Source organism: Podarcis muralis, chromosome 14 (assembly GCF_964188315.1).
Source record: "Podarcis muralis chromosome 14, rPodMur119.hap1.1, whole genome shotgun sequence".
In the NCBI taxonomy this organism is placed as follows: domain Eukaryota; kingdom Metazoa; phylum Chordata; class Lepidosauria; order Squamata; family Lacertidae; genus Podarcis; species Podarcis muralis.
This window is the reverse complement of record NC_135668.1, coordinates 36,171,122-36,198,355: the sequence shown is the minus strand read 5'-3', so window position 1 is coordinate 36,198,355 and position 27,234 is coordinate 36,171,122. Positions and strand designations below refer to the sequence as shown.

The 27,234-nt window shown below is 46.6% G+C and overlaps 2 protein-coding genes across 4 annotated transcripts in view; one reads left to right on the top strand and one right to left on the bottom strand.

Annotated features, from left to right (window-relative positions):
- Positions 1-10,609, top strand: part of WDR90 (WD repeat domain 90) — a 45,691-nt gene extending 35,082 nt beyond the window's left edge. For 2 of the 3 annotated variants that reach the window (XM_028705335.2, XM_077918381.1), the window contains 10 exons: positions 220-388; positions 951-1,062; positions 2,085-2,256; positions 2,592-2,714; positions 2,893-3,073; positions 3,745-3,875; positions 4,781-4,924; positions 5,436-5,555; positions 7,024-7,108; positions 8,573-10,609. In XM_028705335.2, coding sequence (XP_028561168.2) covers positions 220-388; positions 951-1,062; positions 2,085-2,256; positions 2,592-2,714; positions 2,893-3,073; positions 3,745-3,875; positions 4,781-4,924; positions 5,436-5,555; positions 7,024-7,108; positions 8,573-8,760 — 1,425 coding nt within the window. In that variant the 3' untranslated portion in view covers positions 8,761-10,609. The remainder of the gene's footprint in view (positions 1-219; positions 389-950; positions 1,063-2,084; positions 2,257-2,591; positions 2,715-2,892; positions 3,074-3,744; positions 3,876-4,780; positions 4,925-5,435; positions 5,556-7,023; positions 7,109-8,572) is intronic. The other variant, XM_077918380.1, reaches the window with a different exon arrangement.
- Positions 10,610-11,095: 486 nt separating this feature from the next.
- NAGPA (N-acetylglucosamine-1-phosphodiester alpha-N-acetylglucosaminidase) lies at positions 11,096-25,824 on the bottom strand. The gene is made up of 11 exons (XM_028706408.2): positions 25,571-25,824; positions 22,297-22,782; positions 21,496-21,635; positions 20,453-20,561; positions 19,304-19,432; positions 18,814-19,022; positions 17,576-17,623; positions 15,634-15,762; positions 14,759-14,890; positions 13,219-13,270; positions 11,096-12,404 (listed from the first exon to the last, which is right to left on the bottom strand). The coding sequence occupies exons 1-11, from the start codon at positions 25,693-25,695 to the stop codon at positions 12,185-12,187; spliced, it is 1,779 nt and encodes a 592-aa protein (XP_028562241.2). The 5' UTR covers positions 25,696-25,824; the 3' UTR covers positions 11,096-12,184.
- Positions 25,825-27,234: the final 1,410 nt, after the last annotated feature.

Here is a 27,234-nt window from a genome sequence, read left to right as displayed (position 1 = left end):
CACCTACTTGTGCCGCAGGCCCTTCATGACATGTGGTCCCCAGATGTTTACCCACAAGAGAACCTGGCCCTTGGGCAGCAACAGGTGCCCTACCCATGTTTTTAAGACCCAGAAAAGGAGTAGAGTCAAAAGGTTAGGAGTTCAGCCTCAAGGCTGACAGCGGGGGGACATAAACAGCTCCCAAGGCACCAGCTGACACTACTTTTCTTCTGACTTCAGGTTCACAGAGTCCCTGTCCCTGATGCAATTGGTCCAGTGGAGCTGACCTCATTGTGCTACAGTGCCGGCTGCCTTCTGTACACTGGGACCAGCACAGGACAGATCTGTGCGTGGGACATGCAGACGAATCGTTGTTTCATGACATGGGAAGCTGTTGAAGGGGAGATTGGTGAGTCTTTGGGCAGCTGTCTTCACACAACCAAGCTTTCAGGGGAAGCAGGGGAGGGGCATGGCTCAGTGGCAGAGCATCTCCTTCACATGCAGAAGGTCTCTGGTCAATCCCTGGCATCTTCAGATACAGCTGGGAAGGTGCCCTATCTGAAACCTTGGCAGTCAGTGCAGACTGTACTAAGCTACTTGGAGAAATGTTCTGGCTTTGTCTTAGCACCTTGGACCAGCTCAGTTTTGATTCTCAAGATGCTAGAATTGATTGTGGCTGGGTTTAAGACATTTTTATGCTGTCTCTGTCATTTTTTTCCATAAAGCACCCCTTAACCCTCACTGCTGTAGTTCCTGCAGCCGCCCTGGCAAGCTGCTTTTTCAAAGTTGTTTGTGTCATTGGCTGTGGGAGCTGCAGTAGCGAAGGCTGGAAGAAAAGAGTCTTGTGGTTTGTACCCTCAATGCTCCGCTTTGGATAGTCAAAGATCTCTGGAAAGGATGTCTCTATGGTGCTGACATCACCAGAGGAGGAAACCCAGCCATTAACCAGAATAAATGCTTGACTTGTCTAGGGGTGCTGCAGTGTCACAGAGACAGGCTAGTCAGCGGCAGCAACACCAAAAGAATTCAGCTGTGGTCAGTGGCAGCGGTTCAGGAGCTGAGAGTAAAAGGTTCCAGTGCCAGGTAATGCATCATCTGACTCAGGTTTGCTTAGCCCTAGAGAGAGGTGATATTTCAGATGTCCACTTAGGAACTTGTACTGGGTGGGTGGGTGGGTGGAGGGGAGAACAACAATCCATATTTTAAAAATCAGTTCCATGATCACAGGGAGGTGGGGAGCCTTTCAGCCTTGAGGTATGGCTGAACTAGAACTCCCATCATCCTTGTCCACTGACCATGGTTGTTGGAGCTAATGGTTTTTTTAGTTCATCAGCATCTGGAGAGCCAACAGTTCCCTGTTCACAGGCCAGCATCAAGAAAAGATAAGCTTGATTAATGAGCCATTTCTTGATTTTGGAGAGCAGCAGCTCCTTTATATTTTTACCAGCAAGTGCTGTCACACTTTTTCTAGGCGGTTATCTTTGACAAACTCTTTAAATAAGAATATTTTATGTTTGAAATTACTTTTCCCAAGGCAAAAGAATCTTTCTTTGCTTAACTGAGGTGGCTTAATGAGTCTTTGATTTGTCTGCAAAGGAATATTAGGGATCATGTTAATAATTTGCATGACAAAGTTCTAGTGGACATTGACGTTGTGTGGACTGAAGAGCTGGATATAGACTCTTACATGGGCCTCATTGTAAACAGAGCATCTAGGATTGCCTCGCCTAACCTGGTGCCCTCCAGATGCTCTGGACTGCAATTCCCATAAGCCCCAGCCCCTCTTTCTGGCCCTTGGAACGCTCCGCCACTGTCTTTTTACCCGGAGTGTTTGTACCTGCCTGGAATGCGTCCTTGAAATCTGAGAATGCCTCTTCCTTATATGGATGGGAGAACACAGAGGAGAGTTGGAGTGTGTGTAGTAACTAGCCTGCTGTACAAGGGTAAAATTCACATCATGCCTCTAGCTTTGCCCACCACTGGCATGTGGCCCTTGGGAGGATGCCTAGAAGGGAATGTGGCCCTCAGACTGAAGAAGGCTCCCCACCCCTTCTCTGAAGCCCAGGTAGAGTGTGATCTGTTGTTCTGCTTTTCCCTCTATGTAGATCTAGCTCAGTCCTTTTGGAACAGGAAATGACCCTGGATGGAACCATTGTAAGTGCCGCCTTCGATGACTGTATGGATATGGGCATTGTTGGCACGACAGCAGGGACGTTGTGGTACGTCAGCTGGGCAGACAACACCAGTATCCGGCTGATTAGTGGGCACAAGAACCAGGTAAGAGGTTTTGTAAGCAGTTCCTTGACGGTAAAGAGACCACTCTTCTTGGAAGTTTCTCAAAGCTTCGTAATCTGGTGAACCTGGTTCGCGTGTCTGCTCCTGCACATGCAGCTGCTGGGTGACCTTGGGCTAGTCACACTTCTCTGAAGTCTCTCAGCCCCACTCACCTCACAGAGTGTTTGTTGTGGGGGAGGAAGGGAAAGGAGAATGGTAGCTGCTTTGAGACTCCTTCGGGTAGTGATAAAGCGGGATATCAAATCCAAACTCCTCCTCCTCCTCTTCTTCTTCTTCTTCTTCTTCTTCTTCTTCAATCCTCTCTGTTGCCACTGCAGGTTAACGAGGTGGCCTTCAGCCCTGGAGAGTCTCACTGTGCTACCTGTGGGGAGGATGGCAGCGTGAGAGTTTGGTCCCTTGCCAGCATGGAGCTGGTGGTGCAGTTTCAAGTGCTCAATCAGGTAACTGCCGAGATGAAATGCAGTCTCACAACACCCAGTTACTCTTTCCCTAGAATTCACTAGAGATGAGTGACGCTTTTGATGGCATAACCTCCTAGCCCAGAAGTTTCATATTTGTGGTGTTGTGCCTGAAAGAACCAATGGGTATTCCCAATATGTTCCTTACTCCCTCCCCTAGAGTTCCCTCTGCCTGGCGTGGAGCCCCGTGGCCACCACTGTCAGTGGGGAAGAAAGCCAGCATATTGTGGCAGGGTACAGCGACGGCACCATCCGGGTGTTCAGCGTTTCCCGGACAGAGATGGAACTCAAGATGCACCCCCACCCAGTGGCTGTAACCGCACTTGGATACTCCGCAGATGGTAGGACCTTGTTAGATGCCAACATCAAATCTTGCCCCAAAAAGCACTGCATTATTATCAATTTGCAATGGGGTGGAAGGTTCACAGGCTTTGAAGGACTTGCTCACAAATTTATTGACAGCTTCACGCATTATAGTTAGGCAGTGGAAGGGGCAAGCAGAATATAAAATGGAAGAATGGTATAAAGAGGTGTGGGTTGATTCATTGATGATAAATTAACATGTGTCATTAAGGTAAGATGGGGAATATGCAGGAGAAATGATTTTGAGGTGATATGGAGAGTGTTTGTAGAATATGTACTCTTAAAATGGAAAGGCGTTCAACCATCGCAAGAGGTGCAGAAATTTTGGGAGGTTGGATAGTTACAAAGGAATGGTCTCAGTAGTGGGGTGCACATTTTTATTCTTATTTATTTATGATTATTACTTTGTCAAAATAATAAAAAGCACTGCTCAGGTGCCACTAAAAATTAATAATAACAATCAGCAGCTCATTTAACATACGTAAGCTTTTAAGTAAACACAGTGGGTGAATTCAAGTATCCATTAAGCAGCTCCCTTCTGTGGGCTCCTAGGGCTGGAGGGTGGGGCAAGGCAGATGAAATCACCCAACCCCTGATGGCAACCCCAGAATCTCTTTCCCCTCTTCTTTGTGCTCCGTTCACTCTCTAGGGGAAATCATCTTGTCTGGAGGCAAGGATGGGATGATGGCTGTCAGTAGTCCACGCACAGGGATGACCATTCGTGTCCTGACTGACCACCGATCATCACCTATCAATGTTATCCACTGCACAAGAAAGCAGGTGAGACGGTAATCTGTATGACGTCCGAACAACCTTTCCTCACTGGCGGATCAATGGATGTTCAGCACTTGATTTTTAATTGAATCTGTGCTGTAAGCCACTTGGACCCAGTTTGCACATAACACAAAGCCATACTACGACTTAGCGTGAATGAGCAAATGTGTGGTTTCACTGAACAAAGGTTCCAGGCGCTGCACTCCTTTCTCCGTCCTGCTGTTGCTGCCATGGTTTGTCTTCCCATTACATCCAGACTCGGGCTGTTGGTTTGTCTCACTCCAGGCAATAATTCAACCACTAAGATTCATGTGTAAGACTCAACAATTCAGTTCAAATCAGAAAAAAAAATTGCAGTATGAAATGTAAAAACATTTAATGACCAATTCCTAAACCAGTTGGCACAGTACAGCAGGTTAGCAAAGAGGTATTTATTCAGCTGGCACTGAACAATAAACAATGACCGTGCTGTCAGAAGGGAGAGCATTCCATAAACAGGGTGCCACTGCTGAGAAGATCCTACTGTGCATCACTGTGCAGTTTACTACATCCAGCAACAAGGCAACAAAAGGGTCTCCCTTGCAGCTCTTGAATCATGGGCCAGTTGCTATCAGGAAAGACATTCCTTCCAAGTATTTGTTCTCCAAGTAACCTAGCAGTTCGAAAGCACTGCTCTGGTTCTCCAGAAGCGGCTTAGTCATGCTGGCCACATGACCTGGAAGCTGTACGCCGGCTCCCTCAGCAAATAAAGCGGAATGAGCGCCGCAACCCCAGAGTCAGTCACGACTGGACCTAATGGTCAGGGGTCCCTTTACCTTTACAATGGTATGTCATCATGCCCTGCACCAGCAGTTTCAGAGGACAGATGTGTAAAACAAGAGCCGTTGTCATTTTGGTATCCTGTCCTCTAGCACCTAGAACTTGGCGTTGAAGGTGATGATCTCTGGTTGGCTGCAAGTGACGACCGACGTGTCAGTGTCTGGGTCTCTGACTGGATGAAGGACAAATGTGAGCTCATTGACTGGCTAAGCTTCCCAGCTCCTACAGGTCCCGAGGTGAGGATATCTTGCTGTAGCCTCCAGTCCTCTGCTCATGAGCTGAGCAATAAGCTTTTCAGCATGTGGTGTGTTTTGTAGTGTTGCTTGTTAAAATTTCCTGAGGCTGGAAAATTTTACAAGGGAGAAGCAAGAGCAGATTGAGTGCCTTCTTGGCATTTGCCAAATGAATATATAGGACGAGGCTAGCTCTGCAGCTCAGGAGATCTAGAAAACCGTGGTCACAAAGAATCTGTAGAATTTTGGCTTTAAATAAAGGACTAGTTTCTATTTCCTCATTTTTTGTGGAAAAGAGCTATTCAAATGACAGGCTTAGTTTGCACTAAATGTTTAGAAGGGTTTCCGGATGCAGCTTCCAGATTTCAAAGAAGCGAAAGCGGTCCATTCCACACCCCAGAAGAAATAATTGTTCAGATTTCATTAATTTTGTGCTATCCCTGAACTGGAGGTTGGTTAGCTCCAAATGATGCACACCTGCCTTGTCACTCATGCTTTTGCCTTTCCCCTTCAGGTACCCAACCCTCTGCCTCCCAGCCTAGCAGCATTTTGCCCTTGGGACAGGAGCATGATTGCTTATACAGGCTTTGGATTGCAGAAGGAGATCCTCTTCTACAGCCTGCATCAGAAACAGGTGCCTCATATCTTGGCTTGTCTGAGATCTTGTGTGTTCTGCCAGCAGGACTGCTGGAATTGCATGTGACCAATGAGCCTAATGTTATTGGCTCAGCTGTGGACTTCGTGGTGGGTCACCTTCTGTTGGCACGCTTCCCTTAATCTTTGTTATGGGTCTATTTTAGCTCTCTTAGCTGTTCCACTAGACAAGCAGAAACCTGACATCATATGAGAGTTGTCGCTCAGTGTTAGAGCATCTGTTTTGCATGCAGAGGGTTCCAGATTCAGTCCCCAGCATCTCCAGGTAGGGCTGAGAGAGAACCTCAGTCTGAGATCCTGGAGAGCTGCTGCCAGTCAGTGTAGACAGTGCTGAGCTAGAAAGACCAGCAAACAACAAAAAGTAGTTTAATATGTTCCTGGGCTATACAGTTTCAGGCTGTGGCAGCAGGGGATGTTTGTTATATATGCAAAACTCACATACACAAGAAATTTCTGGCTATTTGCCTGAGTCTCTAGGTGTTTGTGGTTTGGTGAGCATAGGAAGCTGCCTTATACTGAGTCAGATGATTGATCCATTACTGTCTACACTGACTGGCAGTGACTTACCAAGCTTTCAGGCAGGAGTCTCTCCCAGTCCTTCCTGGGGATACCAAGGATTGAATTTTGAACCTTCCATGTGTAAAACAGATGATCTGCCACTGAGCCATGACCCTTCTCCTTTGTGGGAGAAGCATGGAGACTTGTAGCCCCCTGCCTTTAGTCTCAAAAATGCCACATGCCCTAGCACCAGAAATGTTACAGGGAGCTTCTCCTTGTTCTGTTTAGCTCATAGAGTTTGACTGTAAAGCAAAGCAGCGCCAAGCAAGTCGAGATGTAACAGGTCACTGCAGTTCAACAGATTTGGACGCTGTATAACTTTGTATAACTTTGTATAAATTTGGAGCCTCTCCCCCCACCCCCAGACTTGAGCAGGATTGGATGCCCCAACTGAAGCTGAAATGGAGAGGGACAGAGAAACCCATGGATTGCTCCATTTTCTCAATAGACCACTCAACTTATATCTGGGGGGTTGACTCTCTCCCCACCCTTTTTCTTTCCTTTTGCTTTTTCTCAAATGCCTAAGATTTTCCTGCAGAAGTGATGGCTTCTTCTGTTTTGCAGAGTCAAATTGCCCAGCCTAATGGGTTCCACCCTTTGTGCCCTCTGTAAGATGTTGCAATTGCTAGTTGCACATTAATCCGATTGCATCTTAGAGCAGATTGCAACATTTATTGCAAGCCCACACATACAGAGGGTGCATTCCTTTGTTCATTTGGACATTTTTCTGTTCAAAAATGCCTGCAGGGAGAAGTTTCTCCTCCTATGCCTTCCTGGTGTGTATTGGGATGAAAAATAAGCAGCCTTTTCCACACTGCAAAAATAACACCTCCTCTTCATTTTGCAATAGATTCTAACACTTTGGGACTTTTCCTCTCGCTTGTGTGCAGGTCATAGAGAAGATTTCCTTGCCGTACTTTGCCACGTCGCTAAGCTTGTCTCCTGCTGCCTGCATTATAGCCGTTGGCTTCAGTGGTGGGTATTCAGAAGACCCCAATGGGCAGGTGGGGGTAGTGTCCGAAGACCCCTGGGAAGGCAGTCCTGTATATGGAACGAGCCAAGTAACCTTGCATAGGAACATAGGAGACAGCCTCACATGGAGTCAGGTCATTTGTCCATCTTGCTCAGTATTGCTACACTGACTGGCAGCAGCTCTTCAGCGTTTCAGGTAGAGGTTTCCCCCCTGTCCTACCTGGAGAAGCTGCCAGGGACTGAGCCTGGGACCTCTATATGCTCTACTTAAATATCTATGGCACTTCAGGCTGCCTCAGAAGGTGATGGGCTCTCCTGTGATGAAAGTAGTTAAGTTGAAGCTGGATGGCTGTCAAGGGTGGTGTAGTTGCCGCCTGCATTGGAAATACAGCACTGAACATAGGAAGCTTCCTTATGCTGAGTCAGACCGTTGGTTCATCTAGCTCAGTGTTGTCTACACTGACTGGTAGCAGCACTCTTAAGTTTTCAGACTGGGAGTTTCTCCCTGTCCTACCTAGAGATGCTAGGGAATGAACCTGGGACTTCCTGCATGCAAGGCAGATTCTCTAGCACGGAGCATTCCCCTTTTGTGTTTCCAGTGCCCCGCAGAAGTGTTATCGCCTATCAGACAGGTGGGGCACCTATGAGAACGTAAGAAGATTCCTGCTTTATCAGGCCAGTGACCCATCTAGTCCTGCATCCTGTTCTCACAGGAGCCTACCAGGTGCCCATGGGCAGTCCACAAACAGGACCTGAGTGCAGCAGCACTCTCCCCACTTATGAGTCCTGGGTACTCAGAGTGGAGGTAGAACATGGTCATCATGGCTGGTAGCCACTGATAGCCTTACACTCCATGAATTTGTCTAATCCGTTTTTAAAGCCATCCAGTTGTGCATAGGGATGGACTTGCAGGAGACTTCATTGGTGCTAAGTGTTAGTCTCATGCTTTTGAGCATACATTCGTAGTGGCTAAGTCTAGAAACTTGAGATCATTCTCACCTTCAGGGAGCAGAAAGTAGGGCAGTCGGCTTTGCCTAAAAGCCCACAGGGAGCCCACCAAGGAGGTCCAAGGAAGCTAGCAAAACTTTCCAACTCGGACACTGCATTCCCTTTGCTTTTTTACTTTTAAAACCTGTTCTGTTATTGCCCTCAGGTGACAAACAAAGCAATGACTAATTTCATATGGCTGGTAAAAAAAACCTTCAGAGCAATGTAGCCTCACTTGCATGAGTCATCTGGTCAGAAGATTCCTGGGTGCTCTTTATTAATGTCTCTGCCCCCCACCCCGAGGGCAGGGCACCCTGATGATTTATTGTCTGGGGAACTCGAAAATCCTGACGCCAACCCTGGCTGAGATTCTTGGGCAGATGATTTTTACACATGTGCACATCCCTCAAATGCAGAATGGCACTATCCTTGATTTATAAAAGGATGTTTTCTTAGCCTGTGGCTTTGTCTGCCCTACAGAGCGCATGTTGAGGCTGATCGAGCACCCAAAGAAGGCCGAGAGAGACTACCTGGGCCACGATGATGCTGTGTGCCTTTGCCGGTTTACCCCTTCTGGGAAACGCCTCTTCACAGCTTCCTATAATGAGATCCTGGTGTGGGAGGTCCACAGCAGAGGAACACAGAAAGCAGTTTCCATCACCAGTTGAGTCGGATGCAAACATGGTTGCTACCTCAGGGTTGCCCTGAATCCCGATGCTGTGCATCAGCTCCAGCCTCCTGTTTCTGAGTTCAGCAACCAATAATGCCCAGGAGCTGCACAGCTGTCCCCATTGGACCATTCCTATTGGACCCAGGCAGGACCATTCCATGATCTCCATTTGACATTCCAGGAAGTGAAAATGGTCAGTGGCAATTAGCCAGAGCCTGCAGGGATTGGGAGTCAAAACGCCAACACCACCCACCTCTTCCACATGTGCTTCTCCTCCATTTAGGCATACAAGCCCCTTACTGTCAGTCACCCCCCTCTTCTTCATATTGGGATGGAGGGCAGGAAGGAGTCCTCCTTTCCTTCCTACGTTCTGGCTGTCTTATCTCCTTTTTCACCATGGTAGGACAGCTAGCTTGATCAGAGCTCCTGAAATTTGGGACAGGCAGGCTGTAGGTTGATGCCTGGATTTTATGGGGGGTGTCTGTTGCCCTCTTTCCTGTTGGATGCAGTGGGCATCAATGCAGGGATCTGATAACAGCCACTTCTCAAGCAAGCAGGGCATATCCTCATCCACATTTTCTGAATGGGAAGGTTCTAGGACTGGGTGACCTAAGCTGCTCAGGATCAGGCTCCAACACACCAGCATTTTCACACTTCCTTGATCCCCTTGAGGTTGAAGGATGGGCAGTGGTCACTCAGAAATAGCCCAGCCCCTCATGAAGAGCAGCGGTGGTCATTTAGATACTCTTCCAGAATGTCACTTTTGAAATGCTGACGAAGAGATGATCTCGTTCTCTTTTTTTACTATATATTAGTTGAGCTCGTTATACCCAACTATAACTTGTTATGTATTACAGTACGATTGCGTCCTGCACAGGGGTAAAGGTCTGGGGCTGGCGCATATACGCAAAAACGCATATACTCAAACCACTCGCCCACAAGAACTTCCCAGAACCCAGTAAGCAAGTATGAGAGCTTAAAAGCTCTTTCTGGGCCAGGAAAACCTTATGCAAAAGGAGCTTTTAAGCTCTCCCATCATGGGTGCAAGCAACTTGTCTGATTTCAACTGGCTGGTTTTCAACTGCGTAAGGTTCAAATCACGCAAGTTAAATGTGTATAAAATGCGATTTTGCTGTACATATGGATTAGGATGAGTTTCTTGATTCTTAGCATTAAGAATGTGTACACATTGAACATTACTCCCTCTCCCCCCCCCCAAAAAAAGAGAGAGAGACCAAAATGGGTTCATTATTCTTTGCTCATCTGTCCCAATACTAAATTTTGATTTTATGGTTCTCTTTACTAAGTTTTCTGTTGACTGTATGAGAACCAGAAGGGATCACACACACACACACACACACACACACACACACACACACACTGCAGCAGTTTGCTGTATTCTCTCAGCAAATACAGTGGCAAAACATATAAAGTCACACACAAAAATCAGCCATGACCATGATAAGGAAAAACACTGAGTGGAAACTTTATGAGCACAAATTTGCCTTTCTTTTTTCAGAAAGAAAAATATTTTTAAGGAGTATTATCAGGGATGTTCTAGAGTGTTTTTTTTAATTCAGATTTTGCAAATGTTTGTGTTTTTTAGAATGCACAGATGATTGGGCAATAGTTTGCTTCTGAGGTGCAAAGCTGATAGAAATGGAATTGCTCATAAAGCCAGGCAGTGAAACAATTAATATTTCCACTACTGTATCTCAAATGTGGCCTTAACACAAAACTACATTGCTAGAGTTTTGGTTTGTAATTTATAGTAAGATGGAAGTTTTTAGTAAGATGTGTTTTTTAATTTTTGATCTAAAATAAAGTAGTATTTTTGTGCATTGGAACCTTTGTAGAGTTCCAATTTTGTATGTAGGCTTTAAGGTATCTGGGGACCATGTAAAAATGGACGAGACTCTTGTCACTATCCATCTGGAAACAATGTCAGGTCTTGGCACCCTCTTGCAGCTACAGTGGTGCCCCGCAAGACGAATGCCTCGCAAGACGGAAAACCCGCTAGACGAAAGGGTTTTCCGTTTTTGAGTTGCTTCGCAAGACGATTTTCCCTATGGGCTTGTTTCGCAAGTCTTGCTAGTCTTGCGATTTTTTTTTGCTCCCCCCCCCCTTTTTCTAAGCCGCTAAGCCGCTAATAGCCTTTTAGCCGCTAAGCCGCTAAGCCTTTAATAGCCGCTAAACCGCTAATAGCGCTAATCCGCTTAGCCGCTAATAGGGTTGCTTCGCAAGACGAAAAAACCGCTAGACGAAGAGAATCGTGGAACGGATTCTTTTCGTCTTGCGAGGCACCACTGTAGTCAAAGGACAACATTCATAACTCAAGAGGAAAAAATATCACTTTATTGTATAAAAAGTATATCCCTGCACCAAACATGGATGGTTGCTGCAATAATTGTTCAACTTTTGAAGCTAACAAAACACACAATTTAAAATATGGCACAACATTTCACATGGACTGCCAAAGACCCCTGGCATTATGAAGGAAGAGGCAAAGTGCAACAGAAAGAAAAAGTGGTTTATGTATTCAGGCCGAGACAGGCTTAATTTCTGCTTTAAAATAAATTACCGGCAGGCAACCCCACCCGCAGCTACATCTTACAAAATATATTACTAAAAAACTTGTCATAAGATCGTATGCTATAGGCCTAACTTAGGCCATCATACTTAAGGCGTTAAGAGTCAAGCACTCTGATAACCAGAGTTGGAAGTAAAATTCCTCACAGTGAAGCCCTTCTCATTATTAATTCTTTTAGCACTTTCTCAACATGTGATGCTGAACCAGGCTCTGGTACGTCTCCCCCCAGCATGGGACAGACTGGAGCAATACAAGTAATGAGCACTGTGAACCAGCACACTGCTCATTTGCATCAAGCCAGTTAATTTTAACTAGGGTTTAACATTATTTTTGAAGCAGCCCATTAGTCTTCCCAGCAACAGCTGCAACCACCACTTAAAGAAATTAGTAAGGATGTACCCAGAATCTTCTCCTGCCCCTTGACAGCCCTGGATCCGGCCCAAGCCTGGATCCCAAACCAATTGGGATTGAGGCAGAGGCATACAGGCTTTGGCTGGATCCGGGATGTCAAGGGGGCATGGGAAAGAGAGGAAGGCAGCAGCCTCTGCAAAACAGCACAGGGGTGTTTGCAAGAAGGCTTTTAAACAGCCCCACTTTGCACTTTGGCTATATCCACCTGTTATCAGCAAGGGTTTCCAGATGGGAATATGGGGCCTTGGACTGGGAAAAGGTCCGTTGCCCTTAGCCGAGGCCAATGAGAGGAGCAGTAGTCAAGTTCTACGTGGAAGTCACTAGTTCCTTCTGGAAGGTTCCGCTACAGTGTGTCGTCACACAAGAGTGATGGATGGGGCCTCCTGCTGGTTCTCACATCAAAGGATCACAGGCGTCTGTGTTAGGTCTCTGTGTCTTCTGTGTAGTCTTCATTCTCTCCTCCTGCAAGTGGAAAACTGTTTGATTTCCCTAATAGTTCATAGTGGGAACTGTTGGGACGCCTGGAGAAGTAATCGTTATAGTTCTGCCGGCCTGTGGAGCTGCTGCAGCAAAAGTGCTTTATGTTGAACCCGGCGCTAACCAGAAGCAGCACAGATAAGACTCCTATAAACCATCCCTTACTGTAAAAAAAGCAAAATAAAAATACTATTAATAATGTTAACCGATGAAAATAATAATCAGCATGTTTACAGTGCCTTAACACACCAGCTTGCGAACTGACAATAGAAGTCAAGAGATTCCCATTTCATCCTTGTAATCACTTTGCTAGAATAGACTTGTCCCAGCAGACGAGGCTAGAACTAATAGCCTTCGGCTGCAGGAGGAGAGACTGCGCTTGAACATTAGAAGCAGCTTCCTGATGGCAAGGCCAGATGGAGGATGGGACCGATTCCCTAGAGTCGTGGTGAGCATCTCCCATGATGCAGATTCTTCAAAGCGGAGGCACACACTGCATAGTCAAAACTATGGAATTTGCTCCGGTGGGAGGCAACGATGGCCAACAACTTTGATAGCTTTCAAAGAGAATGGGACAAATTCATGGAGGGAAAGGCTAACAAAGGCTACCAGCTGCCGTGGCTATGCTCCGCCTCCAGAGTAATGTTTCTGAATACCACTTTCTGGGTTTTGCAGGTGCAGAGTGCTCAGCTCCTGCTTGCAGCCTTCCTGTAGGCATCAGGTTGGCCACCGTGAGACCAGGATGCTGGTCTAGATGGGCCACTGGCCTGATGCAGCAGACCCCTTGTTGTGTCCTGATAAGGATGGACAACCGTCTATTGGGGGTGATCTATACTGCCTGCACTGGGCAAGGGGCTGGACTATGCAGAGGTGGATGGGGCCTTGTAGACTAGGACTCTGCGACCAGCTCTATTACAGGAGGCTGGAAAATATTACAACACACAACCACACTACAAAAACACAAAGCACACAACTTACATTGTAAACCCAAGGAGTGCACCTTTCTCATCGGCCTTCAGCAAGCACTGCCCTGCAAGAGGGAGAGAGAGATGCATTTAGATGCTTAATTGCCAAGCACGAAGGACAAGGCAAATCTCCAATGCAGCAAATAGACTGGAACGGATCCATGAAGGCTTAATTGTCGCGTCAGATCAAGAGTCTAGATTTCTCTTGCTGTCCTGAAAGGGATGGGCAGGACAGTTTGTTCAAGACAAAGGCAGATGACAACTGTGTAAGGGGGTGGGGTGGCGACAAAAAAGAGACAACGCCCCTAGTGCCCTAACTTGTTTCAAGGAATTCCTTCTCAAAGAATCCATACATTCCATCAGACTCGATCCATTTGTAATCTGCTCAACTTCAGCAAGCATTCAAAGATCAAGACATAGTAACTTTGGTTCCAATGCAACTGGAGCTTAAGCACCCTTGAAATTGACGAGATTTCCAATGGGACTCAAGCAGGTCTTCACTTCACCTGGCTCAAAGCCTGTTTACAGTGTTTACACTCCTTGGGAAAGAGGCACCCCTGAAACGCACCAGGAATAAAGTCCGCTTCCCACCCCACTTTTCTATACAGTGGAATCGTCCCATTTCCCCTTTCTTACAGCTTTTTGATCCGTCGTCTTCCCTTGTACGTTGCACCACTAGAAAGCTACCCCAAAATCCACAGGCACTCTGGAATGTAGACCAAGAAGAGGGTAGCTGGGATATATGAAGCCATCAAATCTCTTGGGCCTATTCAGCACGGTACCGCTATTCTGACTGGCAGCAGCCCTCCGGGGTGTGAGGGAGAGAAAGAGCTGTCCCAGGTATAACACCACAGGGAAGAACCACATGGCTGAGGCAGAGCAACAGCCTCACATGCAGAAGCTTCCAGGTTCAACCTCCAGCATCTCCAGGTAGGGCTATAAGACAGGCAAAGGCAACCTCGGACCTCCAGATGTTTTGGGACTACAACTCCCATGATCCCTAGCTAACAGGACCAGTGGTCAAGGATGATGGGAATTGTAGTCTCAAAACATTTGGAGGGCCAAGGTTGCCTATGCCTGGGCTAAGATGTAGGAAAAGCACTGAGGCCTAATTTGATCAATAGAATACCTGGCCTCTAATGAGCAGGGCTTTTATGCTGTACTTTAGAATTGGCCCCTTTCTTCAGGTTGTCTGTTTAAAAAAGGCTACCTGTCACTTGCCTCAATATGTTTTGTTTCTCTCAGTCAGCATGTTACACTTTTCTACTATTAAAGCTTTGCTTCATATATATGTATGAGTGAGGAGATATTTCCCTGGCAGGAGGGCTGATTTTTAGTCAGCACAACATGAGAGAGATCCCTGCCCAAAGTCCTGGAGAGCAGCTGGCAGTCAGGGAAGACAATACTGAGATTGGTGGGCCAATGAGCCAGAGTCAAAATAAGGCCTCTTCCTATCTTTCCAGGACCCTTTTAAACAGGAAGCAAAAAGGCCAAGGGCCAAACCTTCCGGAAAAAAAGCTCCTCCTGAGTCACGAGGCCCCTGAGTCACCTACCTGTGACTACGTCGTCAGGCAGGGGGCATTCAGCAGAAACGTTGCAACTGCCCGTCTTCCGATCACAAGGACGCTGGTTTGGGCAGGGACAGGCATCCTGGCAGTTTGGCCCGTACCGTCCGCTGGGGCAGACTGAGAAAACAATCACAGGGAAGACACGTTGGGGGTTACACAACAGCAAGCAGGCCAGAGAAACACATGTCAGAATCAGGCCTGGCTCTCTGTCTTACAGCAGGGTTTTCAGGCACGGATGAGCAGCTGATTGCCAAGGCTTGCAAAGCCCTTCTGCCTTTGCCCAGAACAAGCTGTTCTTACAGAGGCTAACCAGATACCTGTGGGGAAACCAGAAAACAGGATGTGTGTGCAAGAGCACTCTCTTCTCCTGTGGTTTCTGGCACCTGGTATTCAGAAGCATGAATACCCCGACTGTGGAAGCAGAACAGAGCCATTGGGGCTAATAACCATGAATTTGTCCAATCCATTCATGTTGGTGGTCCTCACTGCCTCCAGTGGCAGTGAGTTCCACAGTTTAACAGTGCACTGTGTGTAGAGTCTGTGATGCAAACAAAGAAGATGTGGAAAGGTTGGACATTCTTCATCCACTAGCTGGCTCCACTGAGCCTCTCCTGTCAGCTAACTCGCCCATTTCTTCGCTGCTTATACCCTGTCTTCCGGCTGTCCCAATTTCTTTGGAGCCCAAAGCATGCCTCCCCACAGCACGTTAAGGAATTATAAAGGCTGGGAGGGGAGCAGTGACAGACACAAGTACCAGGTGCAGACAGTGCTGTTTTAACCAGCAAGCTTTAACTCAGCAAGAAGGGAGTAGAGCAAATACGTTATCACCACAGCCAAGTTAAAATAAACAAATCTCTCACCTTCTTCGCAATGCGTGCCTTGGTAGCCAGCTGAGCAATTGCAAGTTCCGTGGACAGGGTCACAGGCACCACCATTGAGGCAGAGGCACGTCTGAAGGCAGCCGTCGCCATAGGAACCAGGAGCACAGGCTATGGCAGAAGAGACAGAGGGAGGGAGGAGACCACATGCAAAACACCATCAGGACTTTGGGTGGCGAGGAATATATATTTACTGTTTATTTGCTTTGCAAAAATTATATACAGCGCTTCATCCTACAAAAAGAAAACAACCTTAAATCCTTTACAAAAAAAGAATAAAGCAATAAAATTATCAGTTAAAAACCAATTAAAAACCTTCAGAAATAAGCTAAAAGCCTAATGAATACACATGCCAGCATTCCACAGGTGTGGGTAGGCTTGTCTAAACAAAAATGTTTTTAGTAGGCGCCAGAAAGGTGCCTTCGCTGTAAGTACTCTGCCGGATGTCAATAGTGCGAGCCAAAGTGAAGGTTCTGCCATGCTAAAACGCTGATTTCTTACAAATGCTGAACAAATACTATGTGGCACTTTTAACCGGGCCAGTTCAGAGCAGTCAAGTGGGCTTATATAGGGCAAAGCAGTCTCGCAGGTAAACTGCTCCCAAGCTGTTAAGGGCTTTATATACTAACAGTAAGAAACTAATTGAACTTGGCCTGGTAGGAAGCCAGTGCAGATCTTTGAGCAGAGGTGCTATATGCTGGTGGGGTGTCAGTCCCATGGGCAGCTGTGCAGCAGCATTCTCTGCATTGCCTGCAGCTTCCAGGTCAAGAGCAAGAGAAGCCCCAATATAACTGAATTATACCAAAGCAGACTATTTGTTCAATTGGCTCAGTACTGTCTGCACTGATTGGCAGCAGCTTCCATGCTTTCAGAATGGCCGACTTGCCCAGCCTTCCCCACAGACGCCAGGATTTTTTATTTATAGATGTATTTATATACCGACAATTGATACAATGCAAGGATTGAACCTGGGACCCTTCTGCATTCCAAGCACATGTTCTACCAGTGAGCTGCTCCCCTCCCTTGTAAAGCAGGGATGGCCAACATGGCAGCCTCCAAATGTTGCTAGACTACAGCTCCCATCATGCCTTGCCACAAGCCGCACTTGCTGGGGCTGATGGGATCTGGAGTCCAACAACAAGAACAGCCAGAGAACACCTGCTGGCTTTCCCTGCTACGAAGGGTCACACACACAGTTATTCCAACCTTGCATTTAAGCACTAGCCTGGTGACACAGATGGTAAGGACCTTGCATGGACATGAGTAAGCTGGATAAGGGGGCAGCTGTAGATCTCTCCATCCCCTACATCTGTCCCAGGACAGAAAATGCAGCCCATGTTGTTTCTGCAGTTTGCATAAGCTCGTCCTTCTTTTGGAATAAATCACAATAATAATAAAAAAACTCAGCATTTGGTGGCCACAATGCAGGCCACCAAAAGTGCCTCCCCCCCCCCAGATACATGTAGCAATGTCAAAACAGAAAAGTCAATCACAATGTAAGTTGCCCTGGAAATATATATCTACTGTAGTTAATTTCTATCCTGACCAAACAATGCTTGGAGCAAGGAACACAAAGTAAAGCAATAAAAGAAGAACAAGGCAATAAAATCAATAAAACTGGAGAAAAACAGCTACTGCCAGTTCAATCAACTGCAGCGTATTTTCAAGGACTGTAACAATTCAGCTTATTATTTGGCCAAAGGGTGAAAAGTTTGTTTTGTTTTGTTTGAGTTTATACTCTGTCCCATGATGGCTGGGGCCGATGGAACTTGCGGTCCAAGACCACTGGAGGGCACTAGGTTGGCAAACGCTGCCCTAACTTTTGCAATTGGTTTCCCAAGTTACAAACTGATGCAATAAATAAATATTCACACAAACACACAACTCTACAAAGGAAGGATTGTTAGGGAGGAAATCCAGCTACCTTCACTGCAGTTGGGGCTCTTCCAGCCAGCATCACAAAGACATCCCTCTGCAATAAAGGGGAAAGAAGAGATGGATGTGATTTTGGAGCAGTGAGTTCATGGGCACAGAGAGGTAAGTTGTGGCACAACTGGGAATAGAGACACCAGTGCCGGCAAAGGACAGAACGTGGGATTTTCAGATAAGCCATGGCCAAGGGGAAACAGAAGACATTTGGGGAATATTATTATTAAATTAGTCACCTTATTTTTCAGTGACAACTCAAAGCAACTGAAAATATTTGAAGAAAGTAACAAACACGTAAATACATTAAAACAGCATTAACAAGTCTAAAAGACAGTTCTGTTTAAAAACAAGCAGACAGAACCAACACAAAAAGGAAACAGAGAGTTAAAAGCCAAAGGCCAGTTTAGGGGGCGAGGGGGAGCCTGGGGAGCAAACACAGCTCTGTCCTCCAAGATGGGGGATTCAGGAGGAGTAGGTGGGAAACTGCCACCACTGCTCCTATGCTGGATACCAAGAAGTTGCCTCACTCTGCCCAATGGTAGAGCCAGCATCCTAACAAATCAGAACAGGTTAGTCCAAGGCTGCCTTTAACCAAAAGAAAAAGAGGCGTGGAAAAAGCATCCCCTGCTATATATCCAAGGGTTTTTAAAACCCCCAATTTGGCCAGAAGCAGTCTAGGCAGGAGTCCCACTTGTTAATAACAATGTGCTTTCTAGAACCCTAATTCTATAGGCAGCCTCCAAATCAAGGGCGCTGTAGGGACGCGGGTGGAGCTGTGGGTTAAACCACAGAGCCTAGGACTTGCCGATCAGAAGGTCGGCGGTTCGAATCCCCATGACGGGGTGAGCTCCCGTTGCTCGGTCCCTGCTCCTGCCAACCTAGCAGTTCAAAAGCACGTCAAAGTGCAAGTAGATAAATAGGTACCACTCTGGCGGGAAGGTAAACGGCGTTTCCGTGTGCTGCTCTGGTTTGCCAGAAGCAGCTTAGTCATGCTGGCCACATGACCTGGAAGCTGTACGCCGACTTCCTCGGCCAATAAAGCGAGATGAGCGCTGCAACCCCAGAGTCGGCCACGACTGGACCTAATGGTCAGGGGTCCCTTTACCTTTTACTTGCTACTAGTGATGTGCTTTCGAGAGCCCCATCTCTATAGGCAGCCCTGACTTGGAGGCCAGGCACCTGTTCTACCTGACGCACATGCTCACACCTCTCCCCCAGCCTATGCGGCCTTGCCTTCTGTACAGATTCCATGCAGGGTGCAGTTGGAAGGGCCGCAGTCCAAGACATCGCATGCTGGTCCTCTCCAGAGAGCTCCGTTGCACTGGCATTCCCCAAGGATGCAGTGCCCATGCCCGTTGCAGTCCGGAGGCTGGCAGACAGGTTCATGGACACACAGGATAGTCGAAACCTGCCGAGGGCAGCGCCACATGGGGTAATGTTCACTGGGGAGAAAGAAATACTGATTGCACCAAATGAAAAACAACAACAGCCAGGCTAAGCCCTAGTACACATCCTGGCCCTTCTTTAATGCTGGGAGAAACAGCGAGGTTTCTCAGCTGTAGTAACTTCATTTGACACCGATGCAGACCCACAGAAAACTGTCTCAGCCCCCAAACATAGCCTGACCACTTCAGGACCAGAAGTGTGACAGCAGGCGGCTCTTTCTGCATTGTCCACAAGTATAGGGTCAAGCTCCCCTTTAGCAAACAGCGACAGCACCTACCAGTGATCTGAAGGGTAACTAGCAAGCGTTCCATTTAAGACCAGGGTTGCAGACCCTCCGCCGTCCAAGTTGATGGCATTGACGACGCGTTGCTGCTTCAAGAAATCAGCCATATCCCAAAGGCTGAGGCTGTGCAAACGATAAAGGGGATAGTTGTGAGAAGATGCCTTGCATTGGAGGAAGAACAAGGGCCGGCCCTATCCTTAGGCGGAGGAAGGAGGCAAATGCTGGAGAGCAGGGAGCGAAAGTTAAGTGTTAGGGCTGGATGAGCCATGTGGCATGCTCTGTTCCCACCCAAGCTAGCCTGTGGCCCTTGTGCGTAGTGGAATGTTCTGGCACATTAACAGTGTCAACGCAAGATTAAACTGTTTGTCTGCTAGGCTTTTGTGCCTCAGGCAGTGAGAAGTCTTAGGGCAGCCCTGAAAAAAGAGCCAGAGATTACTGTAGCACAGACAAGATAACAGCTTGGGGGGTTGGGTTGGTGGGAACGACCATATATTTTCATGTGAGAGAGAATTCATGTACCACAGTAACCAACCTTCCAAACCTGGCTCTGCTTTTTTAAAGAGGAGGGTGAATTCAGGTCATTAAAAAAGAAGGCTCTTTCATATAGGCCTGGTTAACTAAACTGTGGTTTAATTTAATCATCTGAACCTGCCCCGGTGCCTTAGCCTGTAAGCCATGGTTTACTGCGCTTAACATAAACTAAGGTTTGCAAACCAACCTCTTAGCATTATGGGCAAACCGGGATACATTAAAGAATCATACTTGTCTGGTGCTAGGCAGGCCTGGTTCATACATGACACTAAGTCCTCTGGGATTGTTTAAGCCTTAGTTTGCTAAACAAACCAGAACCAAGTGTCCCTACACCAAGGTTTATTGAACCACGGCTTAGTGTTATGCCCAAATCTCATCACACTTTGTTGAGTCATAGGATGGAAATTCCTCAGACACCTACATGTTAAATGCTAGCACCTACAGTTGGATTCCTTATTTAACTTTTATCCCGAATTGTTACTTAAATAAAAAAAGGAAAACTGACCCACAACACATCAAGGAGACAAAGAGGCCCTCCAAGCAGAGCTCAATCTGAGGCATGGATCACCTGCCCCACTAGGAGGAACGACTTAAAAAACTACACAGACTTACCCCCTTGTATGTGTCTGCCCATCAAAGTGCGCCAACACCAGCTGTCCTTGCCTGTCATGCCCCACGGCTGTCCTGGCAGACACAGTATTGATGAACTTGTCAAACGTACCTACCACAAAGGGGTGGGGAGAAAGAGAGACAGAGTACAAATAGCTGAGAAACATAATCACTCTGCTACAAGGATGGTTTTTTAAAAAAACAAATCACAGGGCAAAACCTCTCCTTGCAGCAGAATGGTGTAAGCATGTTTTGTTTTCTTAAATACTGTCTGCTTGAAGCTGGGTACCATCACAGCTCTGGTCTTTTGTTTCGCCATATATAAACATATGTATTTAATTTTCATGAGCATACAGACAAGAAACATAAATGCCATGAATCATCTGAAGAGAGAATACAAGAATTCAGTTTCGCTGAAGCGTGGGCATGGTGATTATAATGAAAGAACATTAAAAAAACCCCAGATATCTGGTTCTGGGAAGGAAATAAAAATTAATACGATTAGCTGCAGTCCATTAACCACAAGTCACTGGTGTGTTTGAGGAGGTGCAAAATGGTTTTCTTTGTTGCATACAAATTCAATTAAACAGTACCACAAATCACCACTTGTCTTTTTGATTACCGTTTCCTAATGCTTATCTTATATCTTATATCTTAATTTTTCCATTAGGGCCATGGAAAGCCTTGGCCTCGAGCCTGCTGAGTCTGGGGTGGTCTAGAGCTTGCTAGGTCATGCCAGGACCTTCATGGAAAATGTTCTTCCCCTGCCCAAGCCTTACTCACCAGAGGAACCAAGTGAATCCCATAGCTCTTCACCCACCCAACAGCACAGAAAGCATGGGGGGGGGTGGACAGAAAGGCAGTGGACTGAAGGAAAAGATGCAAGACACATCAGTTCCTCTCCAGTCTTGGGTGGCTACCAAGCCTTGTGGGTGCTTCCCATTATGGACAGATCGATACATGCCCCCTGTTATCGCTCCTCCACCCCTTCTGATCATGCAGTGCATCAGGCAGACAAAAGGAACAGGCCCCCTCCCCACATTTACCTGTTTCCTGTGTCTCGTCACATTCCACCGCCCGACTCTGATTCACGTAGACCTCCCCATCTCGCAAGAGCCAACCCACCCCACTCACAAGCTGCACAAAGGGATTGTCTTTAGCCAACACGTCCTCCTCAGAGAGGTAGCTGGAAAAGACAACAGAGGAGCCATGTTATAAGGAGGGAGAGACATTTGAAAATTTTTTAAGGACAATTCCTCTCTGGGAATTGTAGCTCTGTGATGGGAATAGTGACCCACTCTCAGCACCTTTAATAAACCACACTTTCCAGGATCCTCTGGCGAAAGCCTTGACTGTGGTATGATACTGCTTTAATTGCCAGTGGCTCAGGCTATCTCAGGAAGTGGTAGAGCTCTCCTATGAGGCAGAAGCTGAATGGCTCTCCATCAGGGATGCTGCAGTACACTCTGCACTGCAAACCCAGCCCTGAAAAGTAGGTTGAGCTAAGTGTGGCCACCAATGTCCCTTCCAAGTTCACAGTTCACCATGACCTGCTCAGCTGGAAGAGTATGAGACTTGTAATTTCAGGGTCATGGGTTCGAGACAGACATTGGGTGAAAGTTTCCTGCACTGCAGGGGGTTGAACTGCATGACCCTCATAGTCCCTTCCAAACTCCAAGTCTGTGATCATGGTATCTCCCCTGCTTTCTAGGATTTCAGAAATCCTAGAAAGTCACTGCCAATCAGTGTTGACCATGCTAAGCTAGATGGCCCAATGGCCTGACAGGTACTATGTGATTTCCAGCTCCCCACACCTGGTTTAAAAGGAAGAGTTGCTGATCCCTTACCCAAAGACCAGAGTGCCATCCTTCCGGATGCCAAAATTAGCATTCTGAATCCCTCCGGAGGACTGGATGAGATGCCCGTCGCTCACAACATTCCCAAGGCACTCTCCAGTTTTCGTGTTGAAGTACCCCCCGTTCTGGGCCACAAGGCACTTGCCATGCCTGGCAGTCTCTTCCACCGTTGCTCGGCTGCGTTTACGGCAGCCCCCTGGCCCACCAGGCTCCAGCACAGAGAACGTCCTCAGGGGGTCCCTCACTGTAGTGAGATGGCCATAGACATGTCGACTATTCTGACCCTTTGGAGGGATGTCAGAGATGAAGATGCTTGTGACGGTCAGTGGAGAGACAGTGCTGTTATTGCTAGGCCAGGACTCATGTGTTGTGTTGCCGTGTCGGAGAGCTTGACAGTCCCGAACGTACCGATGGTGATGCCGTGGACCGTGTCGAGGTGGAAGATACGGTGGTAATAGGTCATCGTTCAATGAATTCCTGAAATTTTGCAAGTTTCCAATGTGAATCATACAGGTTCAGACTCACTAGCTTGCCCTGTAAAATCGTTTGCACCACCTTGCTTCCTTACAACATATGTCGGATACAAGGTTGACCCCAAAATGTTATTTGGAGCAAATTTCTAATAAATCTGTACAAAGCTGGGCCAAGAAATGCAAAACCCATATAATTAAATATGGACTGATAGCTGGTGTCCTCAGTGTTACTACCCCTTTAACTGAAAAGCATTGCGTTACAAATAAAGTTGCAGAGTGGGACCTCCTGCTAGCTAGATATCACCTCCAAACTATGCAAGCCTCATAATGTTATTATTCTGTGAAATCTTAAATTCTAGATTACTTTTTTGAATTATCATAGGATGCATTGAGGAAAGCATTTAGAACTTGGAGTATATCTGGGCGGAAGAAATGCCATCTGTTATAAGACTGGTATCCATTAGGAAACACCACCTCTCCACCTACGTGGAGTGAAGATCTTTCTGAGACAACGCCTCTATTTCACCACAAGCAGCTCTAATGAGCCATTAAAAGCCGTTCCATTAATGCTCAGGTAATAAACACATTAAGGGACGTGGGTGGCGCTGTGGGTTAAACCACAGAGCCTAGGACTTGCTGATCAGAAAGTTGGCGGTTTGAATCCCCGCGGCGGGGTGAGCTCCCGTTGCTTGGTCCCTGCTCCTGCCAATCTAGCAGTTCGAAAGCACATTAAAGTGCAAGTACATAATATTATGTTTGCTGACTGGGAACAGTTATGGACCACCGGTATAAAGTTCACGGCATGTAATGCCTTAAGAGAGAATATTATGAAAATGATTTACAGGTGGTACATGACCCCAGTCAAGCTTGCAAAAATTTATCATTTGCCCAATAATAAATGCTGGAAATGTAATGAAACTGAAGGTACTTTTTATCACCTTTGGTGGACATGCCCGAAGATTAAGGCCTTCTGGGAAATGATTTATAATGAAATAAAGAAGGTACTTAAATGTACCTTTTATAAGAAACCAGAGGCCTTTCTCCTGGGCATGGTCGGCCAATTGGTGTCAAGGAGAGATAGGACGTTTTTTATGTATGCTACTACAGCAGCAAGGGTTCTTATAGCAAAGTATTGGAAGACACAAGAACTACCCACGTTGGAAGAATGGCAGACGAAGGTGATTGACTACATGGGACTGGCCGAGATGACAGGCAGAATCCGCGACCAGGGAAAAGAGACGGTGGAGAATGATTGGAAGAAATTTAAAAAGTATCTTAAGAACTGTTGTAAAATTAATGAGTGCTAAAATGTCAAGGGTACAGGAAAATGAGGATTACAGCTGTAAACGACTATGTAAGAGAGAAGGAGGGAAAAAATGAGTAATTAGTTAAATTAAGTGAGGACTTGCTGAAGAAAGTTTGAAATAGGGATGCAGAAAGGGGAGGTATGGGGAAGTCGGAGAAGTAAGATTTATGAAAAGAAGGTTTTGAAATTATACATGTTTATGTGTTTGTTTGTTTGTTTGTTTGTTTGTTTGTGTATTGTGCATTGTATTGTCTTTATTATGTGTTGGAAAATCAATAAAATATTTTAAAAAAAAAAGTGCAAGTAGATAAATAGGTACCGCTCCAGCGGGAAGGTAAACGGCGTTTCCGTGCGCTGCTCTGGTTCGCCAGAAGCGGCTTAGTCATGCTGGCCACATGACCTGGAAGCTGTACGCCGGCTCCCTCGGCCAATAAAGTGAGATGAGCGCTGCAACCCCAGAGTCGGTCATGACTGGACCTAATGGTCAGGGGTCCCTTTACCTTTAATAAACACACTAAGTTTGCTCTTTTCCCATGCCTGTCATTTTACATGGAGCTAAATAGGCCAGGGGAGGGGCTGACCAAAGAAGAAACTCTGACTCAAGGGACTGCAAACAACTGCCACTAAGCAGGTCAGAAATCAAAAGGGTGACAGGCAAGATCAGGCTTGTGCTTGGATGAGGAAGCACACTTGGAGGGCTGAACATCTGTAAGTAGGCAGTTCTGCGCTAAACTAGATCCTAAGGAAACCCACATTGTGTAAGAAGATGGAGGAACACTCAGTGGATTTAAGAAAACTACTGCCCCCACTCACGTGTCTTTTAATGCAGCCTGAGAGCCAGAAATTAAGGTGCCCAGAGTTTTCTCCACCACTGGAAAAACTTCACTCAATCTCTGTGTTAAAGCAACTGGAACAGAGGAAATGAAAAGCAACCGTCCTAGTAGGTCTCACTCCCCCATTTCCGCCTGACAAAACTACCACCAAGTTCTAGAACAGAACTAATTTAGTTACAAAGAAGAATGTTTGAGAAAACTGGAGAGCTTCCTGCACACAGCCGCCAGATCCACAAATGTGATAAGATGGGGAAGTACTGATGTGGCAGGATAAGACGAATGAAAGCATTTTGTTAAGGCTCTCCCAAATTAAAAAAGTTCTCTGCAAGGACTTGTATGCGTATGCATATAGAATCTCTACCCTGAAACAAACAAAAAAACACTCGGGGAATACGGTGCTATTCCAAAATCCTCTCCTTGTTCTACTACCTTTATACTTGCAAGCAGTGTTACTTGTTCAACGGGACATCAGCCCGGGTATTGTCAATTTGATCTCTTCGGCCCTCGTATCACCTGAGTTTCCTTCACGTACAAGCACAGCTAAAGATTAGCTAAATGCGGCGGGGGGGGGGGGGAGAGCCGGAAACTCTCGCCCCCGCGCCCGCAGGATGCTAAAGAGGTGGAAAGGCTTCTCCTCTGGTTTGAGCACTTACCAAGCTACGGCGTGACCCTGAACTCCCAGAAGGCAGCGGAGCAGCACCATAGAAAAAACGATCAAAGCAGTCGGTCGCTGCCCCTCGCCTACTCTATACACTAGGCGCTCTATGGAGGCCGCCATATTGAGCCTGCTGCACGGTCACACGACAAGCCATCACGTGAAACTATTTCAAAAGCTGCAAAGCCAGGAGCGGAAAAAGGAAGCGTGGTTTCACTGCTCCTTCTGGTGGCCAACTAGCGGAGCCACAGGATTTGCTCGCCTGAGATTAGGAGGAGCAAGTGTCTTCTTGTTTTCGTTGTTGTTGTTTATTGTTGTGTCCTTAAGGCGGCCACTTATGCTGGAACAGGATGTACATTTGCATAAAATTTGCATGTGCTAATTTGATGCAAATACTATGCTAATTTGATGCAAATTTAGAAATAACTACTGTAATTTAAACAGACATACCAAATCTCATCGTGATGGGAAAGACTGACCCCGGGGGACCAGTGTGCCTTCTCTAGGTGCTATCTCGTGGTGGGCAACTGCAACCCCCCCTCCCTTTTATGACTTTAACTTATCTTTCAAGTGGGTGTTGGACCTGACAGCCTTTCAGACAGGAGAGCTGTCCTCTAACAGCACTCCAAACTGAGGGCCATCTTCTGTAAACTAAGACACACTGTCACCCACCTTACAGTATAAAATTTGAGACCAGGCAAACCGCAAGGGAAGGGGAAGGTGCTGGGTTGAGGAGGGAAGGAATATTTATTTATTACTACATTTATATCCCACTTTTTCTCCAAGGAGCTCAGTGATTTGAACCCTGCTCTCCCAGCAACTAGTTCAGCATTCTAACCACTACACCACATTTTGATTATCCCAGCTACATGTTGCTTAGGGTTGGGTACAGGCTCCATTGCAAGAGTGCAGCTAAGGCAGCAATCCTGACTAAGGTCACATCCACATCAGACACATCTTCCCCTAAAGACTTGGGAACTGTAGTTTACCCTTCACAAAGCTACACTTCCCAGAACCTTTAACAAACTACATTTCTTGGGATTATTTGGGACTGATTGCTAAAAAGCGGGTTTTTGCATGGAAAGCTCCAGAGCCAAAAAAATGATGCTCTGACACGGAGCTTTAAAGGATGGACCGCGTCTGGAAAGGTAAGTGTGGAATAGCTGCAAGTTTCACTAAATTCAGTAGAGCTTTACTCCCAGGTAAGTGGGGCTAGGATTGCACCCTTAGGCCATCATGTCATTTCCACTCTACCTTATTCCAGTCCTCTAATGGTATTTCGTTGGGATAGACGAGCAGTTTCCACCTGCTGCTTTGCACAGGTTGCTTCTCTGTGTGATGATTTTGCATATGACCCTGGGACTTGCTTACCTACTAGTTTCCTCAGCTGTGTTTACATGAGGCAGGTGGGGATATGAATCTGTGAGCAAGGGACAGCACATCACAAATCACTGGCCTAACTCCTTTGTCTGCCCATTGAACCCACCCAACCACACCCAGCACCTGTTGCCTGAGGACAACACCCCACTGTCTAATGTTAGGGCGGGCCCTGAAATCTGTCAGCACCCCCACTTGCAGAGCAAAGGTGGAAAAAGTGGATAGAGAGTTCCCCCCCTTTAATTGTCATAACACTAGAAACTGGGGCCATCCAATGAAGCTGAA